The sequence below is a fragment of the Choloepus didactylus genome, chromosome 3 (genome assembly GCF_015220235.1).
Source record: "Choloepus didactylus isolate mChoDid1 chromosome 3, mChoDid1.pri, whole genome shotgun sequence".
Taxonomy (NCBI): Eukaryota; Metazoa; Chordata; class Mammalia; order Pilosa; family Megalonychidae; genus Choloepus; species Choloepus didactylus.
In genome coordinates this window covers 117,828,914-117,848,544 of record NC_051309.1, presented here as the reverse complement: position 1 = coordinate 117,848,544, position 19,631 = coordinate 117,828,914, and the positions used below count along the sequence as shown (strand labels likewise).

At 39.7% G+C, this 19,631-nt stretch overlaps 1 protein-coding gene across 5 annotated transcripts in view; it reads left to right on the top strand.

The window, feature by feature from the left end:
- Nucleotides 1-19,631, top strand: part of LEF1 (lymphoid enhancer binding factor 1) — a 159,010-nt gene that overhangs the window by 134,998 nt on the left and 4,381 nt on the right. For 3 of the 5 annotated variants that reach the window (XM_037830430.1, XM_037830429.1, XM_037830431.1), the window contains 3 exons: nucleotides 1,878-1,985; nucleotides 6,371-6,419; nucleotides 7,070-7,110. In XM_037830430.1, the coding sequence (XP_037686358.1) occupies nucleotides 1,878-1,985; nucleotides 6,371-6,419; nucleotides 7,070-7,104 (192 nt within the window). In that variant the 3' untranslated portion in view covers nucleotides 7,105-7,110. The remainder of the gene's footprint in view (nucleotides 1-1,877; nucleotides 1,986-6,370; nucleotides 6,420-7,069; nucleotides 7,111-19,631) is intronic. The other 2 variants (XM_037830433.1, XM_037830432.1) reach the window with 1 other exon arrangement.

The window sequence follows — 19,631 nt, the reverse complement described above, 5'->3', positions numbered from 1 at the left end:
TTTTTTTGCTCTGTCTCTCCTAATCCACCATCTTAAAACTCCCTCTATCCTTTTTTAAAACAAGAACAGGGAAACAAATCAATATGCAGAAAGGCTGTGAATGGGCCAATCAGCTCTCCAGCACTGGCTTCAATGAGCGTTTCCTGTCCTGCACCACAGCCTCCTCAGCCTTCGCCTGGCGGCCAGTGGGTCTCCAACGCACAGCCAGTCCTCCAGGATGGTTTTGTTGGTAGAGCCTGGCATTTGGGAAGTAGGGAAAATACTTGAAAACTGTTTCCTGAGATCTGTGGCAAGTTGCTTGCAAATGTGTGTAGAGCAGTGTGCAAATGTAAGCCTTTTAAAATTCAAAAGAGAGACCTGGAATCCCTTTATTAACTATTTTGCTACATATGATATGTAAATATATCAGTTATGTAAAATGGAAATGGAAAGTGAAGGATATGTGCTACATTGTCCAAATTAGATACTACAATCCCAAATTATAGATGGCAAAACAAATGTAGATAATGCCCCTTGCTTTCCTTCAGAAGGAAGGTGTGCCAGTTTGAATGTATTATGTCCCCCAAAACACCATTATCTTTTATATAATCTTGTGTGGGCAGACATATCAGTTTTGATTAGATTGTGATTCTCTGAGTGTTTCCATGGAGATGCACCCCACCCAACTGTGGGTGATGACTCTAATTGGATAATTTTCATGGAGGTGTTGCCCCACCCATTCAGGGTGGGTCTGAATTAAATTACTGGAGCACTGTATAAGCTCAGACAGAAGGAGCAAGCTTGCTACAGCCAAGAGGGACACTTTGAAGAATGCACAGAAGCTGAGAGAGTAGCTGCAGGTGAGAGACAGTTTGAAGACAGCCGTTGAAAACAGACTCTTGCTCCAGAGAAGCTAAGAGAAGACAAACACCCAAGAGCAACTAAGAGTGACATTTTTGAGGAACTGCAGCCTAGAGAGGAACTTCCCGGCAGAAAGCCATTTTGAAACCAGAACTTTGGAGCAGACACCAGCCACGTGACTTCCCAGCTAACAGGTTTCGGACACCATTGGCCATCCTCCAGTGAAGGTACCTGATTGCTGATATGTTACCTTGGACACTTTATGGCCTTAAGACTGTAACTGTGCAACCAAATAAACCCCCTTTTATAAAAGCCAATCCATTTCTGGTGTTTTGCATTCCAGCAGTATTAGCAAACTAGCACAGAAGGTAAAAACCAGAGCTCTGAAATGTGCTTCTGTAATTGTACAATGTTTCCAGCATTCTTCATATAGATAATTCATGTTTATGGAAGTGTGAGGAGATGGTGAGAAGACTGAGTGACTAATGTCTTGCTCCACTGACAGGATCATATGATGCAAGCTCATTATTTTCAGTGTTTCAGACTCTTCATGTGGCAGAATGATAAAGTGTCCATGTGAGGAGAGGGTGTATCTGTATGAAAAAAAAACATCTGGAAATTATCACATTTTGCATAAATAAATGGTACTTGAGCTCAGATACCAGAATGTGCTACAAACTAGTGGGAAAAAAAAGGCTCAGTGGGGTGTTAAGGTTCACAAGTTAAGTTTCTTTTTAATTTATATTGGAAGAGAGCAAGGGTGGGTGACAGATCATTTTCCTTTGGGTGCTTTGTTTGACGATGTGTTTCATATGATGTTGGAGAACAGGTTAAAGAAACCAAAGTTTGAATTTCACTGTTTCCACCAGGCTGCAAATGGAATTCTTCAGCACTTCTTCTTTTGCCATTTAAAAATACATCAAAGTTTAAATGCTTAATATTTTCATTTTTCAGTGTTTGAAACATGAAATATATAATGCTATTGCTATATTGCTTGCTTTTGTTTGATTCTTTTCCTCTTTCCCCTTTCATTTCAGTGGCATGCTCTCTCTCGTGAAGAGCAGGCTAAATATTATGAATTAGCACGGAAGGAAAGACAGCTACATATGCAGCTTTATCCAGGCTGGTCTGCAAGAGACAATTATGTAAGCCCCTTCTGTATACCAACAACTCTCTACTTTCACTCATTCTCTTTCCCTTTTGCTTTCAGGAAAGAAATGTGTTTTAGGGTGTGTACAATGCTGATATTGTTTCTTATTTTTGGAAGTTAATGAACTTTGTCATAAAAGTTTTGTGGATATGTTGCATTATGAAAGCTTTGAGATAATTATTATAATTATTTAGTTTGGGAATGGGTGCTCATGCGTTCTTTTTCAAAGCAAAGTTTTTTTAATGAGAAAAGTAATAACTTACTGTTAAAATGTTGGTGAAAAAGATCATTAAAAAAAGCAAAGCCCATAATCCCACTATATAAAGGTAGCATTAGTAACAACTGGGTATATTTCTTCTTAGTATTTTTCTGTCATACGCTTTTATTTTTTTCTTGGAAATAAATATAAATGTTTGCATATGGATATTTACTTTTGTGTCATATTTCTTTTGTTACATATAACAAACTATAGATATATGCTATATTATGGCTTATTGTTTGTAAATATCAATTCTGATGACTGTACATTGAATGAATGTCACAATTTTCTTAGCCATTATTGTCCTGCTTTTAGACATTTAAGTTGCTTTCTATTTGTTCACAATTGTAAATAATCCTGCAATTAACATATTTATGCATAACAATTTTTTCTTTTATTTAGGACTATGATGTCTGTAAGATAGATTCACAGTACTGGAATTGTAGAATTAAAGGATATAAATATTTTAAGGCTCTTGATGCATATTGTCAAATTGCTTTTCAAAAGCATTGTATCATTTTACAATTTAAGTGAATGTTTTGCCACAAACTAATCAGAACTTAGGGAAAATAATTTTGTTGCATATTAAAGTACCCTTACATCCATTATGTATTTTATTCAAGCAGAGTAGGTATTACCATATTTTTAAGTTGTACTGGTTTTATTGGCAAGAAATATCTCATTTTAATTCAACACTTCTTTCATTACTATGGAGTTGGACAATTTTACTAACATGGCAAAGAATATTTCTAAAAAAGTTATAAGTGTATATTTGAAATTTGATCATAGTTTATAAAGAAGAATTATTTTTGACTATTAAAACTCTTTGAATAATTTATAGGTTTGATGATCCTTCTCATGTTCCATGTGAGACTAGCATTAGAAATACCAACAAGGAAAGTCTTAAATATAAGTATAATTTCCCTTTAAGGAAGGGGAAAAACGTGACACCATTAATCAATATATAATTTAATGTGAAGTCGTCGTCGTTGCTACTTTGGGGCTTTTCGTCCCATGAGAGATTGTTAGACTGCATGTCTGAAGTGATCCATCTTGTACAGTGAGACATCAAACTTTCTGAACACACATCTAAACTTAATTCTGAGAAGGGGTTGCACTGAAGAAAAAGTCACTTTACTAGTCAGGATTTTGAGCTCAAATATTGAAATCACCTGTGATATAGGACGTACAAGTCCTGCTGTTTAGTTACATACTTATAAGTAACAGCTGGGTCACCCCTCCTAAGCGGTTGTTTTGGTTGTTTCAAAGCATCTACCATATACTGAGGGTCAGGAACTGTTTTAAATGCGTTGTGTGTTATTTTCTAATCCTTATGACAATCCTCTGACATAAATAGCATTATCCCTCTGTACAGATGAGGAAATTGAGGATCAGGGAGGTTAAGTAATTTGTCCAAGGCCATGTAGTAAGTGGGTAAGCTGAGATTTACACCCAGCTCTGCCTGACTTGGCAGTTTCCATTCTCCTGAGTGGATTAGCTCAGTCTTCCAGTGCCTTCTTAAGAAGGCCCTTTAGTTGAAGAATTTCCTCTGAATTGGGCTTCTGTCTTCTTGGCTGTGATTACCATCTGTCTGGATAGAGCCCTTAAAGTGGGAAGGAGTCTCCCACCCAAAGGGTTTCAAAAGTGTCCTAATCCTGTCCTGGATCTCTTTTGGATGTGGTTTGCCAAGAAGGGAAGAGCTGACCTTTCTTTCCTCTTTGACCCGTGTGAGAGCTTTGCTGTGTTGTGGATTTGTGTAGATTGAACAGTGGTTGCTGAATGTCTTTGAGTTAAGTTTCTGTTTCTGATCTTTAGGTAAAGGAATGAGTTTTAACTTTTAAAAAGAGATAAAAAAAAAAAAAACCCCACACATATTCTCTCCCTCTTTTACTCTTTTCTCTGTTGTACTCACTGCACACAGAGAGATGAAAAGGAGTTTTAAAGAAAGACACTGTAATGTGAATTTATTTATATTTTCTTCTGCACAATTTTTAAAGGAAATAGTTTTGCAAAACTTGATTTTAGGGTCCCCTTGTATGAAGGGGTAAAGCCCAGCTTTGTTGCGTACATTTTTATAATACTCAAAATAAGCCTATTAATTGCTAAGGCCCCAAAATTATGCCAAACAGAAGTCAATCAAGTGGTAACAATTTCAACTTAAGATATTGTTCTTAATATAACTGTACTGGAATAGTTTAAACAAAACAAAACAAGGCATTTTGTGTCAGAATGCTATTCTGATCTGCACTGAGATCATATTAAATGTATATCTCAATGATTTAAGATTAAAAAGCCCTAGTCTATGACATTACAGATACTACAATTTTTGTTTTTATAACTTTGGCTAATAAATTAAGTTTTCATAAGTCAACAATGTACACATTTTCTTGGGTGAGATCAGCCAAATATTTGTATTGTTAGAGCTTTTAAATTTAGTCCTTAGTGCTTCCCAGTAAGATATATTTTATATAATTTTCATGAAAAATACTTTAACATTTACCATATTGAAATTTTGTTTTTTGTGTGTGTAAGTTGATACTACTGAATCCAAACTTCTTAAGTCTTTTTGTATATCATAAATGTTGGTTTTGAAATGCTTGTTCATATTTGGAATACAAATAGGTTATTTCACAAAGGCAGTCAAGTTATAACACATCATGCCTAGGCATTTGCTAGGTGGCAGAGATGGGCTGAGAGACCCAGAAGGCACCCTTACCTGCTGACAGCCATGGGGTAAGGGGCTCAGGGACATGGACACTACAGCCCCTGGGAGGGGTTATGTTTGGGGGGTGAGCTCAGGGTTGGGGGTGAGCACAGACAGGAACCCCAGCTATGCCCTCATGGTTTGGGCAGAGAAGTTTCCTGGAAGATACATGTAAGATGAGTGTCAAAAGGCAATTAGGAGGAAGAAGGTTCCAGACACATGAAACAACCTTCTAGTGCTTTCTGAAAAACACCGTAATTCCATTTGAAGGAAGATAGTGGATGGCCATGAGAAGCTTGTGCTTTCTCTGCCTGCCCCCCACCTCAAAGTGCCTTTAAATAATCTCAAAGAAGAGATTATTTTTTGGATATGCCATTTCCGTGGGTCATTGACATCTGCTATTCACTTCAATGTTTGCAGAAATAGTTTCTGTTGACTTTTTAAAACTTTAAAGCCTCACTGGTCATGTGACATGAAGGAAAAAATATCTTAAGGTGCATAAATATATATACTTTTATATATTCATACCATATATTCAATATAGCCTTATAGTTTTATTTTTTTCTGGTTATTTGTTAATGTGCTTATTACAGCAGACTTAAGATAAAGATATTGGATGTGATATGTGTTCTGTTACGATTATTTGAAAATCCCATCTAACCCAGGTTGGTCATTTACTATTCATAGAGGTGGACTGGCCATGCCCTATTAAAGTTAATTTTTGAGGGGAAACTAGTGTTTAAGAAAAAAAATGGAAAATTAGAACACTATAAATAGAAGCTAAAGTTTTAAAATTTGTTATAAAGATGATCTTGAAATGGATTTAAAACTACATCTGTATCCATGTTATTGGGTCTGTCTCTGGAAGCAAGGTCTTTAATTGCTGGAAATAAGGCTTTGAAATTATCTTGCATTTTCTCAAGTCCTGTCTTAAACCCTCCTGCCTCTATTCTTGGTTATGTCTTGCTATGCCATGGACTGCAGGTCTTCGGGAAGCACCCTTGTTACTGTGAATATGGTGAACTCACCCTGTTTTTTCAAGTATGGGGTTTTGAGTATGGTGGGTGGTAAAAGGAATACCCCATAAGCAGGCTTTCCTTGAAGACACTCCTGGCTGCGCAGCCCTAGGGCAGCGTTATCCTTGTGCACGTGGGTGTGACTGGTAGTGTCAGTGCTGGCAATACTAAACATGGAGCTAGAGTCAAGGGTCACAAAGGGATAAGACTATTTTCTCTCATTGTCACCCTCTGTGACTCTGGGTTTCTAGGTAGAGATGACAAGGAGAGAGGGGGATATAGAGAGAGAGAATGAGCTGTTTTTCTCTTTTTGTTGACCGCCTGCCCGCACTTTCATGTCACATTCATCCACGTATTCAGAGCACAGTCTGTGGCCTGACATGCTGCCTGTCTTCTTCCAGGGTAAGAAGAAGAAGAGGAAGAGAGAGAAACTGCAGGAGTCGACATCAGGTAGGCACCCTGAGACTTTGCAGTCTGTCTCCAGGCTTCTGACAAGTACATTCTTAAAGTGCTCTGCCTCTCTCTCCACGCTGCTTTCTCCTGTCACAAAACTTGTGATTCTTTAACTCTGCTGTTCTTCCTGAAATTCTTTAAAAGATTTTCAGCAACGTTTCTTTTAAATGTGCCTATGTGAAGGTACATCTAAAAGCCCCTTCCCCAAACCCTACCTCCTGAAACCTTGGTTGTGAACTGTGGTTGATTTTTTTTCCCACTTCTGTTCTCTGAGTGTGTTCTCTTTACTTTAACACTTATGCTTTATTACTCTTTGCATAATTCCTTAAAATTATAATTTCTATGATGATTATACAACATGCTTGAGAATCTTTTCTGTGGCTTTGAATTTTTTAAATATAAAACATGGTGATAGGGTTTGTCTTTCTTGTTCATTAATTCAAGGCATCAGTGAGGTCCTATTTATTTTCCTTTTTTCTTTCATTAAGAATAAGACCACTACTTGTACTTCACATACAAAAAATGGCTGGTATAAGAACCACAACAAGTAAAGCAAATTGAATCCTCATGATGTTGTAGCTACTACGTATATGGAATGTGCAAATACCTCTTCAATAAAAATTTGTTAAAGACACAATTTTCTGCAGGTACAGGTCCAAGAATGACAGCTGCCTACATCTGAAACATGGTAAGAATAACCCTCCAGTCCTACTGCTGACATTAGTTATAGAAAGAGATACTTGCTTATGAGTCTTCTTGCTCACATTGATTCCATTCAACATTGCCCCTTAAAGAGGAAAACTCTGCAAAATCAAATTTGTGCTTTTAAAAATCTGATGGTTTTTATACCGGCTATGTATTTGCAATGTAGCATGCTTTTATCTTTTCTTCCTCCTTTGTCCCTTTATTCTTTCTCTATTTCTTTTCCCCTATATCTTTCTTCTCAACCATTCCTTACTGACACATGACAAATCTGTCAGCTTAAAAAAAAAAAAAATGCAGCAAGCAAAATGCCATCTTAATCAGCAAATCCAGGGGGAGGTTGGTACCATTCTAGCCCAGGACTCAGGTCTTGCTCTGTCAAGACTTTTTCTCAATTGAGAGATGGTATGTGACATGCAAAAGGTAATTTATTTGCTCCTAGTAAGAAAGATAGATATACTTTTTTTTTTTTCCTATTATTTTAAAATATGGCATGGGCATTTTTTTTAATTCAGTTTTATTGAGATATATTCACATACCATACAATCATCCATAGTGTACAGTCAACTGTTCACAATATCATCATATAGTTGTACACTCATCACCCCAATCTATTTTTCTTAACATTTTCCTTAACCAGAAAGAATAAAAATAAGAATAAAAAATAAAAGTAAAAAAGAACACCCAAATCATCCCCCCATCCCACCCTATTTTTCATTTACTTTTTTGTCCCCATTTTTCTACTCATCCATCCATACACTGGATAAAGGGAGTGTGATCCACAAGCTTTCACAATCACACTGTCACCCCTTGTGAGCTACAGTGTTATACAGTCATCTTCAAGAGTCAAGACTACTGGGTTGTAGTTTGATAGTTTCGCTAATTGACTGCATCATTCCAATGCATTGAAACCTGGAAAGTGTTATCTATATAGTACATAAGAGTGTCCACCAGAGTGACTTCTCGACTCCACCCGGAATCTCTCAGCCACTAATACTTTACTTTGTTTCATTTCTCTTCCACCTTTTGGTCAAGAAGATACCCTCAATCCCACGATGCTGGGTCCAGATTCATCCTTGGGAGTCATATCCCACGTCACCAGGGAGATTTACACCCCTGGGAGTCAGGTCCCACGTAGGGGGTAGGGTAGCAAGATCACCCACCAAGGTGACTGACTTAGAGAGAGAGAGAGAGCCACATCTGAGCAACGAAGAGGTACTCAGGGGGAGACTCTTAGGCACAACTGTAAGCAGGTTTAACCTCTCCTTTGCAGCAACGAGTTTCATAAGGGCAAGCCCCGAGACAGAGGGCTTGGTGTACCAAACCACCAGTCTTCAGTGTTTGTGAGAACATCAGTAACAGTCCAAGTGAGGAAGTCCAACTCTTCCGCATTTTCCCCCAGCTCTTCGGGAGGGCCCTGCATATATATTTTTATTCTCTGCCCAGTGTGTCTCTATTTCACACTAACCTATACAAACCTACCAGATCTCACTCCATGAGCGCTTGTTTGATTAACTGAATTTCTGCTATCAAAGCAAGTATTCTCTTCACTGGCAACCATTGCTAGATCTCACATTAATATTTAGATGTAATACGTACTTCATTTCTTTTTCTTTTTACTATAATTCTTTTATTTTTGACTACATGACCACTAGTCCAGGGAACCTGTCTTCATAAATTAAGTCTTTGCTTTAACTTTGAATTCAGTGTGTCTACATCTTCCCACATCACAATTCTTCCTAAAGGAGTTATCTTTCATTCTTCTACTGCCTCCTGGAACCCAAGTCCAATCCATCACCAGGTCCTGTCACTTCTGCCTTTTGGGTTTTTCTTAAGTCTTTCCCTTTGCCACCCTTCCCACTGCCACAGCCCTAGCTCAGGTGCTCAGACTTTCCATCTGAATTACTGTAAAAGGCTGCCTGCCCACCTGCTTTCTGCTAGTTCATCCTCCACTTTGCTCCCAGAGGGATTTTCGAAAACACAAATTGATTGCGTCACTTTCCCTACATAAAAATAGCCATTGCTTTTTGTTGCCTAGAGGATAAAGTACAAACCCCTTAGCGTGAATCTGCCTCCACACTGTCCTTGCGGCTCCACTTGTGCTCACACTTGCTCTCTGCCTCTTCTCACTGCCATCCTCGCCCTTAGGAATCCTATGCTCAGGCCAAACAAAAGTATTAGGTCACAGCCCCTGCACATGTTGTTCCTGTGCTAAGAAAGCTCACTTCCTCTGCCTGAAGAGTGTTTCTTGGAGAAGGGTGTTAGCTTCCAGATCATTTGAACCAGAAGACCCTCACCTAACCTTTTAGTTCTTACTTTTTGCTGCTGAAATTTCAACTGACTCTCCCAAAGATGCCAGCAGAGATTTTGGAACTAAATAGATCTGAAATTTAAATCATCTGTTTGCCTGGACAATCTACTTCAGCTTCTTAATCTTCATTTTCCTCATCTGTAAAATGGCAATAACACCCACCACCTAGGGTTGTTTATGTATAATATATGCCTAGCCTTTAGCATACAGTTGGAGCTCAAAATGCTGTTTGTTTCTTCCCTCCACCCCTCATGGAGACCTAACTCAATTGCCACCTCCTCTGTGAAACCTTCCTAATATTTGCTCAGATAACTCAGGTTTGTCAGAATTCCCATGTTGTCTTTTGATGATATCAAAACTCCTCTAAACTAATACTGAGTGGCAGGCTTTTCTCCAGCTGAACAGAGGACCATCCCTTCATGTAGATGACCAGAGTATCAGAAAAATAATATCATTAAAGACAACACCCACTTTTAATTCAACTTCAATGGCTGTTAATTGAAGAGGTTCTCTGAGCTTGCTGCTGGGCTTGCTTGTGAGGGGCACAGGCCATGCCCTTGCCTGGAAGCTGGGGGCATCATAGTAGAAGTCAGTCTAGGAATAAGCACATGCTATTGGTTTATATTATTACTATTATCATTTTAAGTAACATCTTTAAGTCACTGAACTTATAGGTACAGACAACAGGTCCATCCCATGCCCTACATAGAAAATCCCTCAGAAGTGCAGCGTGATCAAGACCCATATTCATTGATTTACGCCATCATATGTTTGTACCAACATCTTTAGCATTAACTACTCTGACCAAAAATCATCTGCAAATGTATTGCTGTGCTTCAGAGTTCAGTATTTGATTAAGTGTCCTTAATGACTGAGGGTCTTACTGTGCTCAGACCTTAACCTTACACAGTATTTTAGGTGTAGACAAGGCTAAGTCTATTCTTATCCTAGGATACAGCCCAGACATCTCTTTATTTTATTTAATAAGTTGCAGCTATCAGATTGCTTTCTTGTACCTTGTTTATTTTTTCTCATGGTTAAAATGTCGCCTCCCCTCTGTACCAGAAAAACAAAACAAAGCCAAAAAGAAAAAAAGAAAAATTCTTCCCCAAGCCACCCAGCCGGCCGGATGAGGCGCAGTTGGTTGGGCTCTGCTTAATCAGGGTCTCTAGTGTTGCTCTCCCCGCTGGCTCCCAGATCAGCCACGGAGCCTTTGAAGTTACTGTCCTCCACACCATCCTGTTTTGGAGAGCAGAACTGGCAGGCATTTGATGTGAATTATGGAGCAGAGAGGAGCTCAGATTTGTGTCCATAAAGCTTTGAGTAAATTAAGGACGATGGTATATTCTTACTGTGTTACCCTTCCCTCCTTTTATTTTTTTGCTTTAGGACATTTTTCTGTATGTGTAGTTGTTGAATCTTTAGTGAGCACTTGGCATTTATTGAATACCTAATAGATGCCAACTGGAGCTCTGAGACGTGGAGATGCAGTGTTGAATGAGGCAGAGGAGGTCTCTCCCTTATTGTGCTTACATTGCGATAAAGGTAGTTGATAAAAAATAAACAAGAAAATATGTGTGCTATAGTAAAAATAAAACGGAGTGGCTTGGGGTCTGCTTTAGGTTATATGGTCAAGAAAGGGCCAGGTGGGGGGGTTGTGACCCTCAGTAGTAATCATTGTCATCCTTGAAAAATGGAGAGGTGTTCTGTGCATGGTTTTGGGACAGAGCAGTGGCAAAGAAATGAAAGGCCAAGGTAATAGAGACTTGTGTTGTGGAAAGAGCAGGGACTACAAACAAGGTTACCTGGACTCTCCGATCAACCCTCCTACAAGCAGTGAGTCCCTGGGCCTCTCAGTTCCTCCTGTGGGAAGGGAAGGGGTGGAGACCCCGTGGCCTCTGCGATCCCTGTCTGCCCTTCCCTCATCATCCAAATTGCTAGTCTGCTTTTCTCTTCCTTGGTGTGCACTGCCTCCCAGTGTTACTAAAGGGACTCAGATCTTGCAGAAGCTCCTTTTGTATTTACTGATTAACAGTTATCATTCATGTCTGAGTGATTCTGTATAACTGTTAAGCATCTGTATGGTCTTGAAAATGATTTCCACACAATGTGGTGGTTCTTCCAATTCCTTCGTCTCCTCCTCCTCCTCCCAGTATTGCCTCTAGTTTGGAGGCTTGATATGATAATATGATTCGTTATTTGCTGGACTACGGTGTGAAAGTCACCTCAGAAACAAGCTGAAGAAGGGCCATTAACCAGAAAAGACAAAATATTTGGTTAGAACCAATCCTACAAATAGTGGGATATAAAATTTCATGCAGCTGTCTTTCAGTCCTGTTCCTTTATTCTTTTTAAAGGAAGTTGCAGAATATTAACTAAATCTTTCCCTCATGACCCTCTCTTTGCAAAGGTAATACTCCAGTAACACAGTGCAGAGAAGATCTCATCACTCCAACATGAAGAGATTTTTTGACAGGGTTTGTTCCTCTTATGTACCCAGTGAAACTTAATACCATCTTTGTGTCCTGAAAGAAAATTACTATTAAATTATAAAGATCTTTGCGCTCAGACCACCCACCATGTATGAAGCTCAAATGCTAGAAAACAGCCATTACTCTGAACTAGCATGGAACAATAAATTAAGGAAAAGGCCCTTCTCAGTGAACCAAAAAAGCTCTCTAAAAACTTGTATTTCTACTCCATAAAAGATGAATGGGTTTCATCGAATGCTTTCATTTTTTTGGTGGAAAATGCCACTGTAGTTGGCTCCTATAGCCCAACATAGCATTGAAGTTGGCCCATTAAGTAGTTTCTCATACACCCAGCTGTGTTCCTGTTGTTCCAGGTATTATACTGTTCCTCAATGCTGTAAAATCATGTCAAAACAGATTAGCATTAACCTAGACTCACCACTGTGCAACAGCTTTTAGGATAATTGGAATTGGGATCTATTAAAGTCATTCCAACAGGTTGGAGTTGGTTTCTAAGCTGTAGGATCTTTTGAGAGAAAGGCAAGGTCATCCTTAGCTTTTTTGATGAGCTTTTCACAGGTGAGAGTGCTGGGAACCCTGAGCCTGAGGAAATGAGATAGCACACATTCTCCTATGTCCTGAAGGCCAGTGTTAAAAACACCAAGCATCTGTTTATTCACTCTGCAAACATCCTCTTAGGACTACCCCTACAAGTCAAAAACTATCAGGCAGTGGGGGTACTTGCTAAAATAGATGTGGCCCCTTCCTGGAAAAGCTCACAGTTTAAGAAGATACAGACTTATAAATGGGTAATTACAATACTTGAGGTGAAGCAGATGCTTAAAAGGCATTATATAAAAATAGAAATACAAGACATATATAAATCAGAGGAAGGTCAAAGGTAAGCTTCTAGAGTAGATGGCACTTAAGGTGCCAGGTTAGCAAAGGAAGTCTAGGTTTGAAAGAATAGTGATTGTGTTGCTGTGAGTGTCCAGTGCTTTGGTTCTTAGTTGTTCACAAATATGTAACATCTCAAAAGTTTGCCAGAGGTCAGAGATTGTCATCAAATACTGATCTTCCCTTCATGACCAAATCAAGATTCATGAAAAATTAAAGAACCAAAGAAGGAGAATTTTTGAAAAGCTAGGGAGAATTATTACTCTGAGTTTAATAATTAAAAAGACATAACTTTTTATAAATTGTTTTTTAATTCATATTTACTTTTGTAAAACAGAGACAAAAGCCCACCATCTTAAGATTATATATATTTAAAAAGATAATTTTAGGTATTTCAGTGTATTTCCTTTGATTATATAATGTCAAAGAGCTAGTCTAAAAGTAGAAACAAGTGCTATTTCTTTACAAATCTCTTTGTGCCCTGCACACAGATACACCCAGAGGCAAGCACATACAGACATACACAGGTACATCATACAGATGGACACACACACTCACACTGTTTTTGCCTTTGGCACAATCTTGTAGACTTGCTAAAATAAATCAAGAATTAGAATGTGTTTTTTACTAAATAAAAACTCCAGCCTTTATTTCCCTGGGGCCCTGAGGTGTGTGGGGGAAGAGGTAATTGCTAGTGGAGTACAGAAAGTTATAGTTAATTGTTCAGTGCCTGGGTTTAGATCTTTAAAAAACTTGTTGTCAGCCAGTTGTTGATGATGGTGTTTTAGAGCCTAATGAGGTGGTTAAGGTCTGGGAACTTGGCACCCCTGGGTCCTGGGAAGGCTTTCTGCAGAGCTGGCCAAGTGCAGAATGGGAATAGAGACATCTTCAGGGTGGAGAGAGGACCATGGCCTGGGGATCTTCCAGGAGCCTTCCCTGAATGCCAAGCTTTAGCCCCGTCCTCTTACAGTAAGGGAGCATTTCAAATATTTTCGGTGGTCTCATTGAGGAGAACATTTATTTTCTATAATTTCAGAAGCTCACCCTCATGATTTTGACACTCTTGCCTTATCTTTGCTTTGAATTCTGTTCCACAAATCCAAATAAAACCACCCACATTAAATATCAATAAGCCTCTGGAGATTAGCTTCTGAGTTGGCATGTCTATTTAGAAAACAAAGCCAAGGTCTTTAAAAAATTTAAAAAAAACAAACAAAAAAAAAGTAAAAAGGGAAGTTGGAAACAGCAAGAGAAATCTCAAGGCTTGTCCATAATCTCAAAGTAAAAATTAAGGCTTTGACAACTAGAAACTGAAAAAAAAGACACCTTGTTTTCTGTTCTTCATTTTTGTTTGTTTGTTTGTTTTTGCAATATGCGTGGACATACGGAAGCACCTGACTTAGAATGGTTACTAAACAAGCAGAAGACACGTGAGGATCAGGAACTCTTGGGAAGGAAGCCTAAAGTCGGGCGGAGGGTGGCTGTCAGTTTAGGGAAAATCAGATACAGGCACAGCATCGAGTGCTGTGCAGCTTCCCTGGGGCCAGACAACATCTCCTGGGAAAATATCCATGCCTTGCTCGGCCTATGCTGGTCCTTGAATGAAGGCCCAGTCCCTTCTGTGGCTGGCCTGCCACTTTACCACAGCGGTGAGATTCTGAAGAAGGCAACTCTTGAATGTCATTTGCTTTGTCTGGGTCCTAGGAAACAGAGGTCTTGATGGCCTAGTGAGGCTCACACCTTGGGCTTTCCCCAGGAATGTTCCAGTGTGAGTTGATAGCCTAATCCTTGCTAAACTTGTCACAGATTAGTAGAAAAGTTGTAGAGAAATCTCGAGACAATCACAATTAACTACAATGTTCCTTACTCAGGATTCCCTAGTAAGGAAAATTCAGATGGCGAGGTCAGGCTTGGTCACGTTGTCTTAAATAGAGTTGACTGCATGATGATTCAAGCATAGCTAGACTAACTTATGTGTCTGCAGGTTCTCCAATTTTGTCCCTGTCTCCAGGTGGCTTATGTGCACTCATATATTGGGAGCCTTTTTATCGCAAGTACAGAAATAACCTATATTAGCTTAAGGAGAAAGAGGAAAATTATTTTAAGGGTACAGTTGCATCTTGCGGAACCCAGTGGGCAATAGTGCATTTCAACCAAGCGAAGTACTGGAAGAGGGTGCTGGGAAGCTGTCCAAATGCTTTTCACAACCTCTTACATCTGCCTCTCCCTGAAAATGGCTTCCTTCTCTCCTCTGCAGATAAACATGCTCCATTTCTTTAATCTGTACATCCAGAGCTCCTAAGCTTATGTGTTGTTACAGGATCAGTCTCCCAAAGAGAGGATGGTTCCTGCAAATTCTAATGATTTAAATCAAACAACTTCTGTTTGGTCCACCTTGGGTAAAACATCTACTCCAATCCATAATCAGCTGTGGCCAGAGAAAAAGGTCACATTGTACAGAATGTCTGTCAACCCCCAGCTGTAGCCTTGGGTGTGTTGGAGTTGGAACAGTCAAAAGGGGAGGTAGGCAGCAAACCAGCAGGTGTCCACCACAGCTCACTACATGTGGATGGTTGGGGGCTGTTAAATTAACAAGGCAGTTTTTATCTAGACAGCTGTAAATTAAGGAAGAATTGGGGAGGGATCAGATGTATGGTGAAAACGTAAAACCTTTGCTGCAATATCCTTCCCAGCAGTTCCCTTTATTCTCCTTAATGATCATAAGAACTGGAATTGTGCTTCATTTGCCTAGGGAAGTAGAAGCAGGGAAATGGACCCTCTGCTATCAAGGTTAAAATCAGGTGCCATTAAAAAATAATACAACAAGGAGAGAAGTACATGGGGCTTGTTAGAACCCTCGAGACACTATGTTTAGTATTGTTCATGAAAGCCCATGAAAATGTGTTACAATCAATGCCCTAAAATAGTTTACAGAAGAAAAAACGAATTATTTTGTTTCATTGAATGTGTTTTCTCTTTGAGCTCATCTGGAACTGTGAGGAAATGAGTCCTTCTGGATAACAGACTTCCCCAAGTTTACCTCTTTAAGTATCAAAACATAAAATTTTAAATTTTATCTCTCCTGGCTGCAACTCTATCATTTTCAGTCCAGTAAAATTCATTTAAGTATTTTTTAATACCTCATGCCATTATTCTTCAGTGCATATAGTATACCATCTAGTATATGCTAACAAGGAATATGGTAGTATTTGCCAGTATTCAAAATGACCCCAAATAGTATGAGGTTTTAACTGCTTTTTACAATTTTTTTGTCGTCTTGGCTATCTGGGACAGCCCCTCCCTTGTATTGTCTTTCTACTCTGCTGTGTGGATTTGGAAACCAGGAAATCAAGCTTATTTGAATAATACATAAATTACACATAAATGGGATCTGAGTTGGGGTCTGGAGAGCTCTTTTATAAAAAAAGATAAAATGTATTAATTTTGTGCACGAATGTCGTGACATTATTTTTATGACATGAGGGCTTTTTAACTTTTTTCTCAGCTATATTCTTCATAACTGAAGCTTCCAGATAATTGAGATCCAACATGAGCTTCAGCAAAATAACTATTCTTTTTGGCAGAATAGGGGAAAAAATGAAAGCATATCAGTTGATTAATACTTCCTCACTTTTTTGCTTAAGTTTTAATTCACATCTAGCCTGAAATTTTTAAAATTTTTAGTTCTAACCCTTTCCTTGCACTCCAAAGTGAATTATGATCAGTTAAACCAGACTTTGGTGATTATAACAATTTAGTGGCTGCCCTCTTGGAATTACTTTGGTCAGCTAGGGTTGTGTTTTTGGAGAGATTCTGTTTCATAAGAGATGTTTTAATTTTTTTAAGAATACTCTATTGGTCTTAATTTTCTACCAGAAGGTCTGTAATAGCATGAATCTTGCTTGCTAGACCAAACATGTGAAGCTGCTAACAATGAAAATTGAAAGAACATTTGTGGACTACATGTTGTTCTTGGGTGCTGTAATCAGTGCCTCTACATATGTCACCTCATACCCTTCTGTGGCAGCCCTGTGTGGGGGTAGATCTCATTCCCATTTGAGGAATGAGCAAACATCAGTAACTTATCCAAGGCCACATGACTGGTGAGCAGCAGTGTCGGGTTCTAACCTGGATCTACTCATCTTTAACTGCATCCCTCAATCCACTATGATAATTAACAGTTATTGGTTGCCAGTATTATTGGCACCATGCCAAGCATGCCACACATCTCTCCTTTTGTCCTCTCAACAGACCTTATGAGGGATAATGACTTATTGGCTCCATTTTACAGAAGAGGAAAATAGGGGTTGGTATTTTCAAGTAACTTGCCCAAGATACCCCTGGTTCAAACCCAACGCAGTACTTCCTGCCTTCAGAGTCTGTGCTCTTAACCCACAGGTATTGTTGTACGACATATACTCACACACACACTCCCCGTATTATACATACTTACATACATACACATACACAGGCATACAAGAGAAAATACTTAGTTTGAAAAGAAAAAAAGACAAAGTGTGCACTGATCCTGTCACCTGATCTTTAGAAGATAAGTTAACGCCTTTATTGTAGAGGAACTTACATTAAGCTGAGAGAAAAGTAGATTGGATAAAAAATTTGGAGGTGGGTAGATGAGGTGGGTCCATCTAGTTGGTCACTGTCCTCTTCAATTTACAGAACTAAAATGGAGTTTTGAGGTTTTCTGACTATTCACTGCTTTCCTTGAGAATATTTCTTTAATTTTCCCAGCAGTAGCAAGGGTCCTATGGGTGTGACCCGCACTGGGAGGCCCAGCCCACCTATATGACTGACATATGTCATCATGAAGGAGGCATAAGGGGCATAGCAGAAAGAGAAACCAACTCTTTCCCTGGATTCCCCTGGAATAATTTATTAACAGTTACAGGCCTGCCTCGGAGTATTTTAGACCTCATGAAAGTCTGGTTTACCTGATCATAATTCACTTGGTGAAAAACTGCAAGGAAAGGGTTAGAACGCATTATAGCACTGGCACTGACACTGGCACCATCCTCTCATCTTCAGGTTCTGGCAATTTTCTTTTTGCTCCAGAACTTTCTTTATGGCTCGGGGACTGACTGGTCTTGAATGCCGGGACTAAGGGCTAATTCAGCTGCATAAACAAGATTCAGTGCTGACCTTCCCACCTGTACGTTATCATTTTTCCTTTTAAAACCAGGTAATGTTTACTGCCAAGGAGTAGAAGCTGGCTTTTGTAAGTTATATTTTCAAACTTAGAATTAATGTTCACAGTGAACTTCTTATACCTTTCCTTCTCTTTATCATCCTTTCAGACATGTCACTTGGGCATAATATTTTGGGGGAAGCTATGATGTTCTTGATCTAGACCACCACCACAGTGATACAGGTGGTATTGACTAGTGTTGAGAGAGGCATGGACAGACAGATGGATGGAAGGTAAGATGGAGGGAAGAAGAGAGAATGAATGAGAATTTGATAGTCTGCAAGGTATCATGGGGAGAGCAATGTGTTTAGGGCTCCAAAGTTGATTCCGTCACACATTGGTTGGGAAACCTTTGGCAAGTTATTTCACCTCATGCAGCTTCTGTTTCCGTTTACTGTAAATGGGGAGGATAGGCAGAGCTGTCGTGAATGGTGATGTGAAATTGTATATATAAAGTACATGTCCCTGTGCCTGGCCACCGGTGCTCCTTTCCCCCCATCAGTTTCTTACAGACAAGTCCACCTCAAAATAAACGAGGCTGTGACAGAGGGAAACAGGAGACCCAGTTCTGCCCAGCTCTCTAGGGGTCACCTGGGACCAGTCACTTTGTGACCGTCCACCTCAGTACTCTCCTCTGAAGTGACAGGGCCAGACTGGCTCTGTCAGATTTGCATGCTTCCTCTTCTGCAGTTCTGGGCTTCTCTTCCTTGGTGCATGTGACCTTGTGCAACAGAAAAGTTCGCGCCCTAAAATAACAGGCTTTTGTCAGTTTTCCGCAAGGCAATTGGCATGAGGCGTGCCGTGAGGAAATTTTTGCTATGTCTCTTTTTTACCTCTTACAAAACTAATCTCCAATACTCGCTCCTAAAATTTCATGTCATAACTAAGAACATTTTTAAGGTTCCTGCTGTATGCTAGTAGCATTTGGAACTGGGGCTAGGTCTTTTATTCCAACCCAACTGTTTTTGGTTCCTCACCAGTTTGGAACAGACATGATATGACACCTAGTAGGGGAGTTTGTTCCTAGAGACCAGTTTTGCTGCCCTGTGCTTGGTCTGGGTTGCTTGAGGAGACAGTGCATCCTGGGTCACTTGCCGAGCTGGCCGGCCTCCTTGTGGGGTTCATCTATGGGCATCTTCTCTTGGCTCCTCCTCCCAGAGGGCTGCTCAGGAGGGGGGTTTGGAACCCCAAGGATATACGCTGGGGAAGCACTCAAGTTTTTTATGCAATTTTACCTTTGGACTTACAGAAAAGGGATTTCCTCTTTTCCCTTTTCTCACATTTTTTGAGTCCAGGCCTGGAAAGCCCTAATGCCTCAGGGTCAGCACTGTCTGTCTCCCAGTAACAGGTCTGCTGCTGAAATCTTTAGATTTCCTTCTCCCGCTTTAGCTCTCAATAAGTGACCTGCCCATTTGGTTCCTGATTCCATTTAGTTACTGGGATATTTTTGCCAAGACTGGAGCTTGCTCTGTGAGTTTGCTTCCTGGGTTCCGGTTGGATGGGAGCAGGCAGGGGAAGGAGGGTTTTGCATGGCCTTGAGATGCACTGTACAAATGGCCCATATGGTGACTCCCAAGATTTAACATATGTAAGACGTGCCTCGCTGCGCTCCCTTTGAAGCCGAA